At 37.0% G+C, this 20000-nt stretch overlaps 1 protein-coding gene across 5 annotated transcripts in view; it reads left to right on the forward strand.

The window, feature by feature from the left end:
• LOC135210364 (CD109 antigen-like) overlaps positions 1–20000 on the forward strand; it is a 1440954-nt gene that overhangs the window by 657117 nt on the left and 763837 nt on the right. For all 5 annotated transcript variants that reach the window (XM_064243260.1, XM_064243264.1, XM_064243262.1 and 2 more), the window contains exon 5: positions 18644–18812. In XM_064243260.1, coding sequence (XP_064099330.1) covers positions 18644–18812 — 169 coding nt within the window. The remainder of the gene's footprint in view (positions 1–18643; positions 18813–20000) is intronic.

Consider the following 20000-nt stretch of genomic DNA (forward strand, 5'->3'; position numbering starts at 1 on the left):
TATGCACCTCTTTCAAATCAGCAATCGGTTCTCTCACTCCCTGAATTGCTGAAATAAAAAAGAAATATAAAATACAGTGGATATGATGTGTATGAAAAACAAAACCACGTGTAGCAATAATAATAATAATAATAATAATAATAATAATAATAATAATATTTTATTGTATTTTATTTTAATTTTATTTTTAGTTTTTGCTGAAAAACTAACAAGCCTCTATATAAATATATTTTCCTTTAATTATTCATAGGCATCCTTGCACATCCCCTCTTGCGCTCTTGGTTAAAAACTTGTGGCCGCAGGTCGAGTGATATGAAGGTCTATTTCACATTCTGGCAGACGATCCAACAAGGTCTATTTCTCATTCTGGCAGACGATCCAACAGCTCATGCCAAAGAAAGGCTTTTTACAGCATTCGGCAAAGGGAGTTGCCAACCCCTCTGGCTCTTAGCCCCAGGAGTGTGCCAAGGTATATGGACAATCTTCTGCAATTGGGCAGAAGGACTATACACTCTACTCAAGGCCACTGTGAGAGAAGTAGCGGACTTCCTAGTGATCCTGCATGAGAAGACCTTTTCCATCAGAGCTGTTCATAGTTCCAGAACCACCTTGGTCCATGTCTTCATACTAAGGAGGATAGATCTTTCGAGTTAGCTGGCAACTGTCTGCCGTCATTAAACCCTACAAGAGGAAGTATCCACCAAGAAAGTAAAGACCTCTTCAGTGAGATGTTACCAAGGTCCTTGCTATCTAAGATGTCCATCCTTCAAACCTCTTAAAATAGTGTCTGATATGGATGTGATGTTGAAAACCATCTTCCTCCTCTCCCTACCATCAGCCAAGAGAGTGGGTGAACTCTTTTGTATAAAATCACTCATGTTGTGTGGTGGTCCTCCTTCTCTTTGGAATCTATCCTGGACTTTGTGGCCAAAATCCAGAACCCTACAGTGCCAGGCCAAAAATTCGAGTGGTTCTCCAACCCTTCTTTAAATTATTTCATCTGTGAAGATAAGGACAAGATGGTTCTGAATCTAGGTAAAAAAAGAAACAAAAAAAGTCACAGGAATGGGTCATAGGAAAAAGTAATTGGAAAAAAATTCACAATAATTCATGGTGGCCAGTAATATAGTCACAGGAATAAAGTAACCCACCCTAACCTAACTCAACTTAACCTAATCCAACCTAACCTAACCTAATGATTACCGGCCACCATAAATTAATGTGACTTTATAACTGGCCACCGAAGGTGCTTTGCCCAGTTAGATCCGTGAAGCAGTGCTTGAAGCGTACATGCCCTCACAGACCCGCCTGCTGGAGATTCTTCATAAGTATGAGACATTTAAAGAGGGAAATCTCCAAGAACCCTATGTCCTTCTGGCTTCCTGAAGCCATAGTGAGGGCATACATTTCCACGTAAGACGACAACTTCTCCCATCGAGAATTCAACATGCTTTTCGATGAGTGTTCTGTCTATGAAACCGTTGGTTCAAATCCTAGGAAAAATATAAATCACTTAAAAATATTGTTTTATATCTCCAAGTATTAGAAACATTATTCGTGTTTGAAATGGTTAAGAAAAAACGCCATTGTTGAAAACCAGATTTAAGTGAATAAAAGTTGTGGCTAATACAGTTTCAATATGTATCTGTAAAAAAGTGACCAATAGTTTCTATATATATATATATATATATATATATATATATATCTATATATCTTATTATATATGTGTGTGTGTGTGTGTGTGTAGATCTTACTGGTCACTTTTTTACCAGACACATGCAACTGTAATAGCCACAATGCCCTGTTAACTCCTTGAATTCTTTGCTTTTTTTTGGATACGCTTGTCCACTACAAAGCCTGAAGATCCAAGTTCAAAGAATTCCTTTTTCAAGAAATTGTGATGTTCGGTACCAGGAAACGAACCCAGGTCCCATATCCACAAAGAGGTCACGTGACCATCTTTGTGATATGGACCTAGGTTCGTTTCCCGATACTAGACATCACAATTTCTTCAAAAAATTTCTTTGAACTAGGATATATAGATATATATATATATCATATATATATCTATATATTATATATATAATATATAGTATATATATTATAAATATATACCACCACACATATATATATACAGATATATATATATCTGGTATATATATATATATATATATATTATATATATATATATATTATATATATATATATATAGGGTATATCGAAATTAGAGGCCCCCCCCTTCTACAGCATAAACTAAAATTGATATGGGCAAAAACTAAAGTAATTCTGAACAGGTATTTATTCAAGTTTCTCTAATATTGTGTGTGGCCTCCATCTGCCTGTACCACAGCCTGCATTCTTGAGGGGTATGATTTTAGCAAATCGCAAAAAAAAAGGTGAGACTCCCACTCCATTTCCCTGAGCACTTCGGTCACCTCTCTTTGCAGGTCGTCGAGGTTTGGTATACGATCATAGTTTACTGTGCGCGCTTCAACACGATCCTTTAAGATAGTACCAATGTTTTTCACACATTTATTAAGGTCAGGGGAGCTACCTGGAAAACAAAATTCACTTGATGAGAAGAAATCGATACCACTGTTTCGAAGTAGCTCCTGTGTCTGAAGAACCTTGAAACATGGTGGCTTATCACGCGAAAATGTAACTTCTTCAACATATAACACATTTTCAGGATCTTTGAGGAAAGGAAATACTCCACCAGTAAGCACAGTTTCTCTGAAGTATTTGCCATTCCATGACTGTCCTTTTTCTTTGATGATCCACATTAACCGTTTGGCTGTGAAACCGAAAAATTCCCAAACATTCAGGAAATTTCACAACTTGGCGATAGCACACTTTATCACTGATATCTTCCACCTTTCAGCCCAAATGATGTCATTTTTATGATTTGGCTTCCTGACTGTGTACATGAAGAATTCATCTGATGCGGCAACATGGAGAAAGTCAGCTTCATCCTAATCTATAAGGAATGAACCACAAAACCATGCATGATCTTCTCTCTGTTGTTGAGTGATGTTGGGCTTGCTGATAACATGAAATGGCTTGATACCAGATTTTTTCAACTCACAATATACAACACTATAACTTCTCTTCTTTCCCCTTTTTGTTTCTAGTTCAAGCGCCAATTTACGTAAAGACTTTCTTGGTCTACCCACTGCCTTAGCTATGATGTCTGTTGACTCCTGAGAAAGGACTTCAGGTCTTCCAACATTCTCACTCTTTTCGCGATGACAGTCACATGGATTTTTGTTCCAGTTTCCTTTAACAAAGGATTCATCTCTTTTAATGTATTTAGCTATCCAGGAACGTGAAATGAAGTGTGCGCCAGCATCCTTGGCCTCTCTGAAGGTTATAGCCCGGATTCGGTCAATCCATCTGATTTCCTCCGAGTCGTTAGCCATGGTTGCCTGTATCTAACTCCATCACTCAGTCTGAAAATTCAAGAAATGTAAAATGAAAAATAGCTTAATAGAAATTTAAGATAATGTAAAATGAAATAGCTTAATAGAAATTTAAGATAATGTACTTGGAAATAGGCTATAGCAGAAAATCTTCATAACTTTCCCTTTGTTCTGTGAAAGGGGGCGCCTCTTATTTCGAAACACCCGGTATATGTGTGTGTGTATGTATGTATGTATGCATGTATGTATATATTAATATATATACATATATATATATATATATATATTATATATATGTATATATATATATCATATAATATATATATATATATATATATAGCATCATCATATATCACGAATCAATCCCAGCGCTATCTGTCAAAGTCATTGTAAAATCTAAGCAGGAATTTGTACGAATCAACCACAGTCCTGACTCTATACCGGGAAACCATGTCGGGTGAAAGTAACGGGAAGACGCTGGCTGTGTTATCACGTTCCCGACTGAATTGCAATTTGTTGAAGTGACCCTAAAACTTTCAGCTCATTGCACTGATATCAAATGCATTGCGGATCGCAACTGTAACTGAACTGGCGCTCTTCCCATTTCGTTTTCTGCCTCTTCTTCCTCTTGTTGCATGTTCGTCCTTTTTATTGAAATCCTCATTTTATTCTTCTTTTTCCTCTCCCATCCCCCTTTTCCTTTCCCTCATTCTATACCTCCTATTGCTGTTTCCTTCGTGCACCTCCTTATCTTACATTTCTTTTGCTTAGTCTTTTTTTTTTTTCCTTCTTCTCTTTCCTCCATCCCTTCCTCCTCCTTTGCTTCTTCTCCGTGATCCTTTTATGTCATGTTTCTCTGTCTTTTAAATGACCAATTGTCATCTTTTTACCCGCTTACTCATAGCTTTCTTCTTTATTCTTTCTTCTCCTCTTCTTCGTTCGTTTCTCTTTCCCCCCCCCCCCCCCCCCCACAATTCTATTTTGGCCTCTTCTTAATTCTTTCCTTATTTCACATACTTTCCATTGCATCGCCTTTACTTTGGCCCTCATTTATTTACTTACCCTTAACGTTCCGTTCTTTTTCCTATTTTATTTTTACTTTTATTCGTCCTTTTTAGTTTTCTGGAAAAGGAAACTATTAAGATGATTATCTGTCTGTCCGTCCGCACTTTTTCTGTCCGCCCTCAGATCTTAATTAAAAACTACCGTGACTAGAGGGCTGCAAAGTATGATGTTGATAATCCACTATTCAATCATAAAAACATACTAAATTGCAGCCCTCTAGCCTCAGTAGTTTTTATTTTATCTAAGGTTAAAGTTAGCCATAATCTTGCGTCTGGCAACGATATAGGACAAGCCACCACCGGGGCTTGGTTTAAGTTTCAGGGGCCGCGGCTCATGCAGCATTACACCAAGACCACGGAAAGATCGCTCTATTTTCAGTATCCTTGAGTATATGCTGTAAAGAAACTCGATTGCGCCGAAGAAACTTAGGCCCCCTTTTTTTATTTTTTATGTTTGTTTCCTAGTGATCTTTCACCATATCATCCTGCTTCTCTTTTCCATTTTCCTCATTCTCTTCTTATTCTCTCTTCCTATTCCTTTTCCTTTTGTTCTTGCTCTATTGGTTTTTATTTTTATCCTACTCTTCTCCAACAGCAGCCTGAAAGACTTAGTATGTAAGTTTGTTGATGTTTAATCTCGCTAGAGACAGACTTGTGTTGTAATTGTTTCTAAGCTTTAACGCGTAACTACAAATTAGTAACATTAATTCCCATTAATGTCCTGTTGAACTAAACGAACCCCGATTGCTGGATATTGTAAACCATTTGCTGTGTGTATGTGTGCATAAAAGCGCTGATCTGTTACGTCTGAAATTTTCACCACAAGAGTAACGTTTGTTTCAAATGGGATTCAGTATTTCGCTGCAATATATTTTGATCTTTCCAGATAATTTATCGATTACATTATGGAATTCCCTCTCGCAACTTTATTTTTGTTTTTAAGTCAGTGTATATTAGCTGTTATTTTCTTTTACACCTCATCAATAGCAGTTCGTTGTCCTATTGGAGGCACTGAGGTACTGACACCTTTTTTATGGAATGCTGAGGTGGGGTTTAAATGTTGCTCTATTTTAGATCCACCGTTCTTATAGCCTGCCTTTTTAGGAGAAGCGCATCTAATGGCTTCCTTCAACGCTATAAAGCTGTCTCTTATCCTCCGTTTCTCTCTCCAAATTCTTTGTATTAGTCTTTTGTTCGATAAGGGCATTTCGGCAGCCTCCACGCTCGAAATGTTTTCGTCTTAAGACTTCATGTCTAGCAGCCATTCTTCACGCCAAGGGTCTCTATTTCTTTGTCCCAGTAGTAAGTTTTCCTCTCAGTTCTCATGGCGCTTCATGTTTTTCCCTTCACAACTTCGAAATCCTATCTTATTCCTCTTTTGTGTCCGATTTTCTTTATGGAATGAGAATGTTATTGCTTTTGGTTGAGGCTTCAAGTAAGGATTTTTGTGCAATTCGAAATTGACTGATATGACACTTTGGTGCTTTTTTTTTTCATGGTGTGATTTGTTCCAGAAAATCCTCATTCCCTGATGAGCTACCCTCGTAACACCCACAAAACAAGCGCACCCAAGATGCGCACTTGTATGTATTGCCGAACATTTCGATTTAGTGACATTTCTTTCCTCCTCCTTTCTGTCTGCCTGTCTATCAATAGGCTTGCCTGGGCGGTACCTTCCTCTTTGAGTCCCGTATTTTAATCGCCTTTTCCTAGGAGAGTTTTACGATTCCTTTAGATTATTCGCTCCCTCATTTTCCTCCACCTTCTCCTTTCATTTCCTGAGAACAGAGCGATCGAATGCTTTAAGTGCGCTTTAAGTGCCTACCATTGATGCCCGTATAGATACAGTTACCTTTAATTTCTGACATAGCTTCAAATTTTCCGGAAATAAACTGGTTGAGTTTAGAAAACTGCTTCTTTTTACCGACTTATGAAAAGATCTGATTGACAGGTAATTCGTGGTTCTTTCACCGTTTTCCGTTTTTCCTTGACTCTGGTATTATTTTAGTCTTTTACTTGAATGTATACACTGGAGATCTTCTATATCAGGTTTCATGGTCGTGCTTTATTGTTTTGAACAAAAACAAAGACCGGTATTTATTTTTGCGGAATTCAACAATGATATATATATATAATATATATATATATATATATATATATATATATATATATATATATATATATATATATATATATATACATATGTGTGTGTACACACACACACACGCACGCACGCAAACACGCACACACACACACACACACACACACATATATATATATATATATATATATATATATATATATATATATATATATATATATATACATACACACACGTTCATCAATGGATCATTTTGATGAAAGGCAGAGTCTCATCGCTATCTCAGCCCATCGTTTTGATTCATGGCCGCAATGCCTTATATAATTAAGACTCCTATCTGAACTGGAAATCACGTCTCATTACTGCCCCATTTAAACCACTTCATATGTAGCTTCAGCACAGAGTGTAGTATGACTGCGTCGTAATGACGGTGGATGGCGATGCTTCATAGGATATGTGACCCACCAATAGATGATTCAGCATTGAGTAAACGGCGGTCTCCCGTCGTTTTACCTTCAGGCAGTGATGCAGATATTCGGTGGTCATTGTGGACAGCCAGTCAGTCCTCTTGCCTGCCTCTTGTGGATCCAGCCTCTCTCTCTCTCTACCCGTCCCTTCCCTTACCTCTTCACCTGTGTCCCAGTTTCTGTTCCAAATATTTCCGCCAGTTCGGTAGATTCGTCGGTTATATTTTTTCCCCTGTTTTTCTTTCCTCGTTTTTTTTCTGTGCGAATTTTTCTCCATCGACAAAAGAAAAGAGAAACGATACATCAGGATTTTTTTTTAGTCATTTTTCCATATCTGTTTTTTCCATAGTCTTGTCTCTCTCTCTCTCTCTCTCTCTCTCTCTCTCTCTCTCTCTCTCTCTCATATCTCAACTTCCTTGTGTATTTCAGGTTTGTTTTCTTTAATGAATTTTTATGTCTCGTGTGTGAACACCGCTGCGATTACGGTAATAGCAAATATCCTCAATGCGCACCGCAGCATGATTGCAATTTTATCGGAATGGCCGGTGTTCAAAACTTTATTTTTCCCAAGCATCTGTTTCAATAATTTTGTACCGGCCTGTTCCGATGTTCATTTTTTCTCACTCGCATTGACATTATTAATTTAATTGTACTATTTTCTTTCAGCACTTCTCTTTTATTTCTGTTTCCATTTTCTTTCGAATTTCTTTACTTCCACTTCCCTTTCAAACTCTATAGTTGCTTTCGCCTTCATTTCTGAGTTTTTTGGATTACTTTTTCAAAGATTCTTATTTTAGTAGTTTTTTTTTTATTCTCAGTTCTCTTAAATTTCAGTTACTTCAATTTCTCTTTAGATTTTAGTAACTGAATTTTCTCACAAGAGCCTCCAGTACCTTTATTTTCAGCTGTGAAACTCGTTGATGGTTATATTATTGCATAGTAAAACTTCTCCAGACTTGACGTTGAAAGGAAGGGAATTTTTAATTTAGACAGATTACCTTCCAGTGCTAAGAATAAAAAAGTCGGGTGTTTCTCCCCTTCGTAATATCGTGTGTTCTTAACGTAAAGTTTTCACCTAAATCCTCTTCTAAAGTTTTAAGAGCTGTTAAAAGCCTCTGCAGCTATGACGTAAGACCTTCGTCCCCTTGGGGAAAATGGGCCTGCTTAATATACACTTAAAACTCCTCTCTCTCTCTCTCTCTCTCTCTCTCTCTCTCTCTCTCTCTCTCTCTCATTCATTCCTTCAAACCTGGTATAATGCAGCCTATTGGCTCACTATTACGAATATGAATGCTAAAGTGCAATCTCTCTCTCTCTCTCTCTCTCTCTCTCTCTCTCTCTCTCTCTCTCTCTCTCTCAAATTCGCATGCGATTTTAGACACAAGGCATGGCAGTCCAAGCCCCTCCAAAGCGGAGAAATGATACTGTCAAAGTTGAGACGACTATTTACGAACCTTGTGCCGCCAAGAAATTGATGACGAAGGAGACTTGTCCCCTTATCATTTGTGACAAGTGTATGAAAACGAAACATTCCCATGTTATTGGGACTCGCTGTTAAAGGAGAGATGTTGATTTGCCAATATACCCATACAATAAAACGTAATGCGTACCCATATATTTTCTTAGCTGTGTGGGATCTTTTCTAGAAAGTGACCCCCTTGGGTTTTCGGAGGTCGTTACCTAGGACTCATATTCCTTTATGGTATTTACTGACTTTTTTTTTACGATTTTACTGTAATCCCCAACTGGCTTGTACTAGATTAGCTGCAAAGTTGGATACATACGCGTCAGAAATGCTACGTCGAGTCCGGATCAAGCTCTTTCACCACTTTTACCTGAAGGTAGTTCAGTACGAGTAACGATTGTGAACGGGACAATAGATCCGAAATACACACTCGCCACCTTCTTCATAAGGCAAAGAAAACAGACGAATGGTTAGCAAATAAAACTATTGAAATTAGCATTTACAACGAAGATTTTTATTATTTGTTTATTATGATTGCTTCATATTGTTTTAGGATGCCAGTTAATGGTGGTTTTGGAACCTATGTAGTGCCGTGGGGATTAACATGTATATCGTAAAATACATCAAAATTATGCTGGAGAAAATATATTTACTTCTATTACTAAAATATCTTTGTGCTTATTACTGAAGTAGCATAAAAAATACGACCATGATAATTAATCTTCGTGATACTGCAAGAAATAATACTGCCAGTAAAGGCCCGGCATTAAAAATACGGCGGCTCTTTGCCTCATTCGCTTTATCCCTTAATATCGCATGAGGGCAATGCGGGTGTCCTATGGGCAGTCCTGCCTCTGCTATTGCAGGACCTATTCTGTGTCATCCTTCCCCTTTCCCGGGGACCAACTACTACTTTCGGTGGGTTCCGGGACTCTATCCCAGTTCGTTTCCCAAGTTTGGTAATTTCGTTGGTTAGTTTTTCCGATTTTTTTTTTTTTTTTTTTTTTTTTTTTTCTTTTTTTTTTTTTAATATCTTACTTTTTTTATGACTATTTTTTGTTTACAGTAAGTGAAGCAAAAGAAAAAATCGAAACGCTGGTGAAAGGCTTCCTGTAAAATCGATGAATCAGGTTTAGGATTTTTCTCTCTCCCTCCGAACTTTCTTCCTTTCCCTCTCTTCCCTCTTTTGCAATGAAGAATTTGACGGTTTGGGCGATAAATGGTTTGGACGCAATTCAAATCACTGTTAAAAATTACTCATATTCCCACCCTGTTATCAGCTAATAGTCTTTTATTCCTTCAAGTTGTTCATAATTTGAATCATTTTCTTAAGTAACTTTTTTTTTATTCGAGCCATAGTACGTATTTTAACTTTCACAATGATTAATTATCCTATGAGAGTATGGCAAAAGTTTCTTGAGAAGGTTACATTTAGCAGATGAAAATGTTCAGCGTAGATTAATCATGATCCAGCTTTAAGAAGTTGAAAAAAGTTGACTTTTTCAACTCATGATATCTGATTAAACTTTTCTCCTAAATACCGTCTAGAAGTTTCAAGGGCAGTTGGAAGGCTCTCCATCTATTATGTAAAGCTTTTAGCTTTGTCAAGAAATCGCGTCTTTTCAGTGCGACACATCATGAATCTTTCTCTCTCTCTCTCTCTCTCTCTCTCTCTCCTCTCTCGTTATATATATATATATATATATATATATATAAAATATACATATATATATATATATATATAAATATATATATACACACATATATATATATATATATATATATATCATAGATATATATAACCATATCATAGTATATATAATAATAAATAATCAGTGCGTGTGTGTGTGTTGAGTTACTTCATAAAGGGATCAGTGTGTGTGTGTGTGTGTGTGTGTGTATATATATATATGTATATATATATATATATATATATATATTATATATATAGACATACACATGTGATATATATATATATTTATAAATATATATATATATATATATATATATATATATATATATATATATATATATATATATATGTGTGTGTGTGTGTGTGTGTGTATATATATTCTGACCTTTTTCTGTAGTAGGCCAAATCTTCCAGTGCCTTCTCAACGTATTGACTGCGAATGATGGGTTCATCTCGCTGAAAGACCCTGACCATATCTATGCAAAGTTAAGACTAAATGTCGGATGACGTGCGATTCATTATTCGTCCGAATGACGCACTTGAATCTCAATCTTTGGGGTAAATAAGTCTCGCAAAGAGCACGTTTCGGGACCATAATGATACGGGGCCGTCTTCGTCTTCCTCATGAATATTTGAACGTTAATCAAAAATCGCTTTGAAGACAACCCCACCCCAGCAGATGATGCCAGGCGCTGCCCCGAGTGGCTGTCTCGTCTCTGTTTATTGCCATGGGAGTGGATCGAGGGATGAGCAGGTTGCTTTATTTTCTCTTTTGCCTCAGAAAAGACCTCATCGCCTTGAATAGCTGAATGTTGGGGTTTGTCAAAGAAAACTATTGAGTTGGCTATTTCTCTGTCCGTCCTCCCTCAGATCTTGAAAACTACTGAGGCTAGAGGGCTGCAAATTGGTATGTTGATCATCCAACCTCCAATCATCAAGCATACCAAATTGAAGCCCTCTACCCTCAATGGTTTTTATTTGATTTAAGGTTAAGGTTAATCATGATCGTGCATATGTCACCGCTATAGGTTCAAATAACACAGGCCACCGCCAATCTATGGCCGAAGGTTTTATGGGTTGCGGTTGAGAGTTTCATGAGCCACGGCTGAGAGTTTCATACAGTATTATATGCTGCGCAGAATACTCGATTGTGCATCCTTTACTTGTTTTATATTATTTGTAGAAAGATGTATTTAAAACTATAATCTTCTCTTCTTGTGTCTTCTGTTGCCTGTCTCATATGTGTCTGTGTGACAGAAATCAAGATCGTTCTGAGAGAGCAAACCTCCGCCAAGCTGTGCAGCCCACCGCTCACAGGTCACTTTTCGCCAGAAGTAACATTCCTATCTCCCCTAAAATCTAGTTACGTGTGGACAATTACGGATTCCAGTTTCGGCAAAATTTTCCAAAACTCAAAATCACTTCTTCATCCTTGCTATCCGACCTCTCGAACAGTTACTTCTTAGATCCTTGTAATTGCTTCTCCTTTACTTGCTGGCTCTTGACCTTGCTGTCCAACCACTCCAGCTCTCTCTCTCTCTCTCTCAGACCGAAAGTGGCCCAGTTCCAGTATGAAGTTCATAAATCAAATCCCACCTCTCGAACCAAAAAGATAGCCTTTCTTGTCGTAAGAAGAAATCCTTGGTGTGAGCCATTGATATTTATACTTGATGTTTGATGAACGGTGAATTATTCTTTGAAGATTAATGCGATTCTGAATTAAGAGCTCTTCTTCTCATTTCCACGGAATTTGAAACATTTCAGTGCGGTAGCTTTATGATTCAATCCTAATTATTCTTATTTTGTTTTGCTTTTTATATTTTTACTCTTCGCAGATTTCGTTCGATAATATAATTGCCATTTTTAAAATCAATTTGTGAATCAAAGGGTCGTTCCTTTAAAAGGAGGAATGAATAAATGTTTATCCTGTTTTTTTTTAACCAGATGCTACATTATATCATTGGATCGAACTCTTTCTACCACCAGCAGTTTTCTTATGAATTCATTTTAAAAAATGGCAGTTGAACTAACATATGGTGAGACGATATATTAAATGGAACGCTCTTTATATAGCTTTAAACTGTGATCTCTCTTTTTTTTATCAGAAATAATGTAAGATAACCGTTGTTACCCTTTCGTATCTTAGCAAAGAAATGGAAGAAAGACTATATGCAACAGGAGATACGGTTTCAGTATGAAAAAGGATGTATCAAAGCCACGTCTAATATCCTGCGGAGTTTAAATTATAATCTTAGTTATGCACGATGTTATGGTCGTATTCTCTGTAATGGAACGGTATTCTCAGTAATAAAGACGATATAATTTGCAGAAGATGTTATTCTCAGTATGCGCTTCCTGAAATGCCTTGCTAAAAGACACCCGGAGGAATCTTCTCATGAAAGTTTAATGTTACATTACCATTACTCGCATCGAAATCGAGACTTTCTCTTACATTTACAAAGTAAAGTGACGGAGAGTTCCTGTGTATAGACACAAAGCACAGAGTAAATGTTTGAATTTAAAACGCACCAACGGAATGTTTTCTCAATATGGGGAAACTTTTGCTTTAATACGTTTAAACTCAAAGTTTTCCTGAAACATTTTGTTAACGCGTTTTAAACTCAAAGGTTAATCAGGGATTCGTACATATAGATATAAGCGCCACGTCACTTTGCTCTGTAAATATAAGTAACCGTCCCTTGTCCGAGGCGAGAAATGGTCGCGAAAGATATTTTAGTACATTATTTATTAGTCATAGGTACAGGAAAAGAAAGAGGCTGGTGGGAATAGGAATTAGTTTTAAATGTTAATTATGTTAAATATTGTAACATGAGAATATGCATTTTGCAAATGCTAAGATATTATGATTCATGTTATTTATTTTTTTTCTTATCGTTATGTTTGAATAGTTTGTCCTCGGTCATGAAAAATATTCCTATAGAGTAAGTAACATTTCAGTGCAGTGGAAGACGATTCATTTGTAAGAATAAGTATATATATTGTATAATACGAGTATATCATTACCTTTTTGTGACATATTAGCTAATCCTCTTGTGGATATGTAAGATTTATTACCTTACAAAAGTGTAATTTCAGTTTTTTGTACTTTAGAAATATCTGAATTGGCTAACATAAATTGCTTCTTTTGTCTTTCCCTTACCAACACATACACACATACACACACACACACAACGTAAAAGAGAAAAAGAGTAAAAAAAAAAAAGTTTTAAATGAACTTTGACCCGTAAAGAAGCTTTGCTCTTTAAAAACTGGAAACAAATGCGAACAGAGAACGAAATTCGTCGTTGTTGGGTTTTCTCCTGGATGTATATTCTTTATTACCTTTTCAAATACTGAAGATAATATTATTGTTTTTCGGTTGTTTCGACCCGTAAGCTATTGTTTGTGGAACGGCGTTGTAACAAATTCAATCAAACAATGGTGACCCTTTTTATATGTAAAACAGCTCCACACAGAACTGGAATATGGTTCTATTTATGGTATTTTTTTTCCTATTCGGACGATATTGTGTGCACCAGTTGGTCCTTTATTGAAAACAGATTTTTGGAAGTTTTTGTTGACGGGGTTACAAGGTTATGGCGAGCTGCGAGGAACAACACTAGACACGGAAAGAGAGAGATTTGTGATTACTTATTCAACGCAGTGCAAATAATCTCCGATATTCAGGCGAACAAATACTCGGTATTGACAGACAATTCCTGTCGGTGCTCGTATGTTGACTGGTCTGCGGAAAGCGCTGCATATATTCATGATGTAAGGATTTGCCCCGGACTACATAGAGTTACACTATTATTTTGAGGGTTAAGTGGAAAGTAGTGGAAGTTACAGATTATGTAAATGAATTGTTTACTTTGTGACGAATGACAGAGTATGACCTGGGTTCAAAAAGGAGAAATATACAAAACCAAGCATTAAGAACAGTCACAATCTAACGCAACATGTAGACTCTGTCAAAATATATATGCGGCAAACTTCAGACTTACGGAACAAGGTCTGACAATGATGTGTTTGGGCAATTTTCCAAAATACATCTATTAACAACTTAGAAGCATTATTTTAAATCTCTCTGCAACATTTTGAACTCCACACTACATGATTCAGTCTTCCACACATGGATGAACACTGAGGACTTGTTACTTTCGGGGGCTTTGGCTACCGTGTTTTTGTGCAACGCGATGTGAGAAAAGTGGAATCTGGACGCGCTCCAGCCTTCGCCAGAGTCACGGAATCAGCGGAGTTCGACGTGCGTTGCTTGAAATGTCATGATAGAGTTTTATTGGATGCTGAGGCTTAGATTTTTGCCGTTAGTGAAGTTGATGAACAGACAATAAGTGTGATAATAGAAAGAATTTTGACATCAAAACCAGATTAAGATAACTAGTACCGACAACCATGAGATCAGCAGTAACTGAGATTTTTAGCAACAGGTGATTCACACAGAAGTCTTGTGTACATGAACAAAATTTGTACGACCTTTTGACTGATATGTGGGTGGCTTGTAATATAAACTACATAAAGAGTGAGCATCTAAATAGGTTAGGTATTCAAGTTTTACCTTGGAAACACCATCGTAAATCATATCTGCTAATTTTTACTCTTCAGTTATCGACCAATTAACCTGAGTAGGATATTGTTACATGTTGGTTATCAGTTCATCATTAGTAATTCATATCAGAATTCCTTGTTATGACTGTCGCTATTGTCGTAAATGATAATAATCATGCGAATTATGTGGTATAAATACTAGAGTGTTAAACTTTACCTTCTCTCAACCCCATGTTACCAACAAGTTAGCGACACAGTGGTAGTCCAGACCAATGTTTCATGCAATTATCCAACATTTGTCAAAGACTCATTCTCGGAAGTGTGTAACCACACTTTAGTAAAACTGCTATAAACAAACATCAGCAACCGGTCACATACACATCACAACAGGTTGAAGACAAGTCACCGACTGTAAGTGGCGAACAAATCTTTGGCAAATGGTGGATTGTCATATGAAGCACTGGACAGGAATACTCTCAAGTCATTGACTTGTATTCAACCTGTTTGTAATGTGTGTGCAATAAGTTGCCGACATATGTTCATGGCTTGCTTTACAGAAGCGTAATTGCACTGTAACAGCTGTTGGTTTGTGTCCAACCTGTTTGTGGTAGATGTGCTTATGGTCGTCGACTTGTGTATATGATACACCTGATGTTGCTGTATATCAGTTCCGCTCTGGGGACGACACTGGATTAATAACTGAGTGTTTGGTTCAAGATGGTGCATAGTAATTTCTTTTTAGTTGATGAATGGTTCAATTTCTCACTGCCCTGTAGTCATATGCAGTGTCATAATAATTTGTTATAGTTTAGATATGGGGTAATCATTTGAAATCTGGTTGTGATCTAGTTATGAAATATTTTCATAGTTATAATACCTTAAACTTTCTTTTCTGGTGGTGGTAATTGATTTGTCGCCTACCGAAAATAATGAGTACTGATTCCCGCACTAAGTAATATCTGCTGCGGTCATGAATATGCTAATTATTTTCTGTGCTACTTTAATACACAGAAAAGTAATTTGTGTCGCAGTCATGTAATTGGTCAATTTTTTTTTTTTTTTCAATGGTAATGCGGAATAACATTTTTAACCTATTGACGCTGCGGAATTAATTCTTGTCATTCTTATCAATAAATAATTGCATCATTAGTCTACAACGTTGTGTCAAAAGGTCAATGCTAATGAAGTTGTGATAATAAATGCTCGTGTACTCCAGTCACTGGACCGACCTCAGGAGAGTCAAGGTTATGTATGACTCGAATAATCTTGAGCAGTAAATTCCGTCCCTCCGCTTCCCGGGGGAATCCGATCAGCTCTTGACCAAAGACAATTCCTGCTTAACTATTGTCATTTGCAACATTATCGGCAGAGCACAGCTTGCATAAGAGGATTTACCTGTGCAAATGACCCTAATCATATTGCAAAGGGCTGTCGACTGCTATTGCATATTAATTTTAGGATTGTGACAACGTGAACGCTGCGCGGGGATTTGGTCCGCTATTATGTAGGTACATTCCTCCAGTCCTCTCTCTCTCTCTCTCTCTCTCTCTCTCTCTCTCTCTCAGGGTGGTAGCAGTGTTCAATGTTAACGCGGTGCAAGGATTTGACCCGCTTTTGTGTAGCTACATTCCGCCTGCTCTCTCTCTCTCTCTCTCTCTCTCTCTCTCTCTCTCTCTCTCTCTCTCTCTCTCTCTCTCTCTCTCTCTCTCGCAAGGGTAGGGACATTCCTTTTAAATTTTGATCAACCGGCCTGTAAACAATGCAAAAGAATGAGTGAGTTCTCCATATTTTAGTGATTGCGTTACCACCCAATGAAAAATTGTTATTTAATTTTTGATAATCTTTCTGTTGTATTTAGTCAGAAATATTTATATGAAAAAACAAGACAAGTGTACAGCACGTTAAAGTTGACCATGATGAAATACAAACTGCAGTGCAAAGGGAGTTTATAACATTAAATTACGGGAATTATAGATGCTTACCCACCTAAGCGGAATTTAAGCACTGGTTTTTTCGGTGGGAAAAAAATTATGCTGATGAAACAGAGACAGTATTTGTAGTTTGATTCGGACACATATGGAAAGGCATGCAGCGCCTTCGATAGCAGAAACAAGGATTGTTTTCATAAGGAGTAGCAAGCATGTAAACATCTTATGAGAACATCTTTAAAACTTCAGAAGATTTTGTTCAAAAATTCCGATTCTATCTTCGTATATCGAGTTTCGTAACACTTACCCACATGTAAAGTTAACGTATAACTTTAATTTAGTTTCCATGTGAATTTATTCTTGCAAAGATTGGCCTCGCCTTGAGTTGTATTGTCCTCGGGGGTCTTGTAAAGACAGGTAGAGGAAAATGCGCTTTGATGAATGCTGCTGTTTTACGCGAAGAATTTACTTTTATGTGAAATATTGTCAACCACAGCTTTTTGGTTTTGCTGTTAGGCTGCCGAATCGTGATTAATCCATCTATCAGGGGACGGATGCGAAATCTCAGGGGATATGAATAAGGTATGAAACGTGCCAGGCAGCTTGTCATGATCATTATGAATGAACAGTTTACGAAACTCAACAGAAATATGGGAACACGAATCGTTTGTTCTTTTCCATTTCATACCATAGTCAAACTAAATATGTCATCAAATACGAATTTTCAAGAACATTTCAAAAGTCCTGCCGGGAGGTGACGAGAAGACCAGCTCTGAATCCTCAATGCGTTGCTTTCTTGATGTGCTTGGGGCGTCAGACCCCAGGAGAGCGGAGTACGCAGGCACAGGGGATGTTAAGGGACGAAGGCGGTGGTTCAAAGAGATGCACCGAAGCCCTTTCTGGCTCTTCAAAGGTCACAAGTGGGCTGAGCAACTGCTTTTGGTGTTCTTTAATCATCCCGCATTGTGGAGCGACTGAAGTTTGTCGTGCAAGATGTTTTAACATTCAGAAGAGGGTCCCAGTATGCTCGCCATTTCCGTCCTCTTTTTGGCTGACTTATCACATGAGTCGTATTGAGCTCTCTCTCTCTCTCTCTCTCTCTCTCTCTCTCTCTCTCTCTCTCTCTCTCTCTCTCTCTCTCTTGATGTGCGAAAGTTGAATTAATCATTCAGTTGTATAACTTTGTTTCCAAACTGATTTTTCGTAATATTTATTTATAATGCACACAAATGTTCGCACCTTTAACCTACTCATTCAACTTCACTTGAAAAGGATGACAGAAATGATGTTAATAATTTCTTTCTCAAGTTAATGATATCCTTCATTTGAGCAATGTACAATTTCCAAAAGGTTCGGGAAGTTCACCTGTCATTGATGGGAGTTTTTTATTTTTTTTTTTTTTTACGAAAATTTGTCAAAACTTAGAACTATTTTTCTTTTATGATGGATATATGCAATTTTTTATCAGGGAAACATTGAGAGCCGGTGAATACCATTCAGTAGTTTAGCGTCATAGTTATAATATTGAAATCTTCAGTACCAAATTACTTAGAGGAGAGGTTTATTCGTGTGGATTTGGCTGACATTAAGAAACCTTTCTTCTTCTTTATTTTTTTCTTTGGTGTTGCATTGACAAGACAGTCAGGAATTTCGTGTTGTAACATTTTTGTCAATTTGGCAACTACATAATTCTGAAAATTTACGCTTTTGTCTCATGGTTACTGTTGTAAACACATTTTCCAGAGGAATAAGACAGTCCTTGATAAATTTAATGATCCAAATATACAATTTCAATGGAATTATCTTGCTCAGCGAATTACTTTACAGTCATGAGCATTAAGCAGAATCTGCACCTAGTCTAATTCTGTGTAATTAATTGTAAGTCGCTTATGAAAGAAATAATCGGATTCGTTATCATTTGGTTTATCTTTTTTTTCCAGGTTCCTCCGGGGAGCAGCAACGGTCAGTACAGGCTGCGCCTCGAGGGAAATGAGATCGGAGGATTAACTGGGTCGGCCTTCACCAATGAGACCATGTTGTCGTTCACCCCCCGGGGAGCTACGGTCCTCGTCCAGACAGATAAACCTCTGTACACCTCGTCAGATGTGGGTGAGTGTTCTCGCCTTTTTTTTTTTTTTTTTTTTTTTTTCTCTTTTTTTTATGAACCTCGACTAAGCATCAGCTTCACTTTGAATACGTGCTTAATCGTTATCTTTCTGTGGAAAAGTTTTATTCACTTATGTTTTATTTACATGAATACATACACACACACACATACACACACACATACACACACATATATACATATATATATATATATATATTATATATATATATATATTATATATTAATATATATTGGTATATTGATAATATAATATAATCTATATATATATATTATATATATATATATATATATATATATATTAATATATATATATAATATATGGGTTAGCTATAGATACCACAGACACCCATAGTTGTCATAACCACTGTTTCAGTTCTCATATCAAAATACTGTGTGCAAAATTCTTCTGGAGCATTTTCCGTTTACGCTCCTTTTGCTTTCATTGAGAAATTACAGAAACATTCCTTCATTAAAGGAACCTTTTCTTTTGGTAAGTTCAATTTGGGTTTTCCCTCCTAAGATGCTCTTTCTAACTTGGTTTTCATCCAACTATTCCGTTGGGTGATTCATCCCATTTCTCATACGATCATATATATCTATGTATGTATGTATGTATGTATGTATGTGTGCGTTCATTTCTTATAGAAATGATACAGCTATGGTCTGTAGACGCAGTGTTCCAGCGATTTGGTAGTCCTCCCATCTCATCACATATAGGTGCTCTTCTGGTTCGAGACATATTGTATTTATATCGCAAATCCTCCGGATATAGATATAATTTCTAGTTATAGATCGTACTGGTGGCCACCACTTTGGTAGCATTGCTTTTTAAGTTGGCTAACTGATGGATATTATTACTGTTGATCTCAGGAGACGGAGGTTCATCTACTATGTTGTGGGTTATTTCTTTTCCCGACTCCCAGATGGATATGGATACTACGGTGCACGAGGATCCCAATCTGATAGCACTTCTCAAGGCAGCATTTTCCAAGTAATACTAACCACAGCTATAGTAACACTTAAAAAGTGCTGAGTAGGTTAGAAGAAGAGGCTTTGGAAGGAAGCCCCCAGGTTATCAAGGAGCTCAGATTCCGTTTATTAAGAAAGAAAATGACAACGTGTAATCAGGCAGTTAGAGGCGTTGCTGATGCCCTCTTTTTAAACCAAAAG

The sequence above is a fragment of the Macrobrachium nipponense genome, chromosome 39 (genome assembly GCF_015104395.2).
Source record: "Macrobrachium nipponense isolate FS-2020 chromosome 39, ASM1510439v2, whole genome shotgun sequence".
NCBI classification, from domain to species: Eukaryota; Metazoa; Arthropoda; class Malacostraca; order Decapoda; family Palaemonidae; genus Macrobrachium; species Macrobrachium nipponense.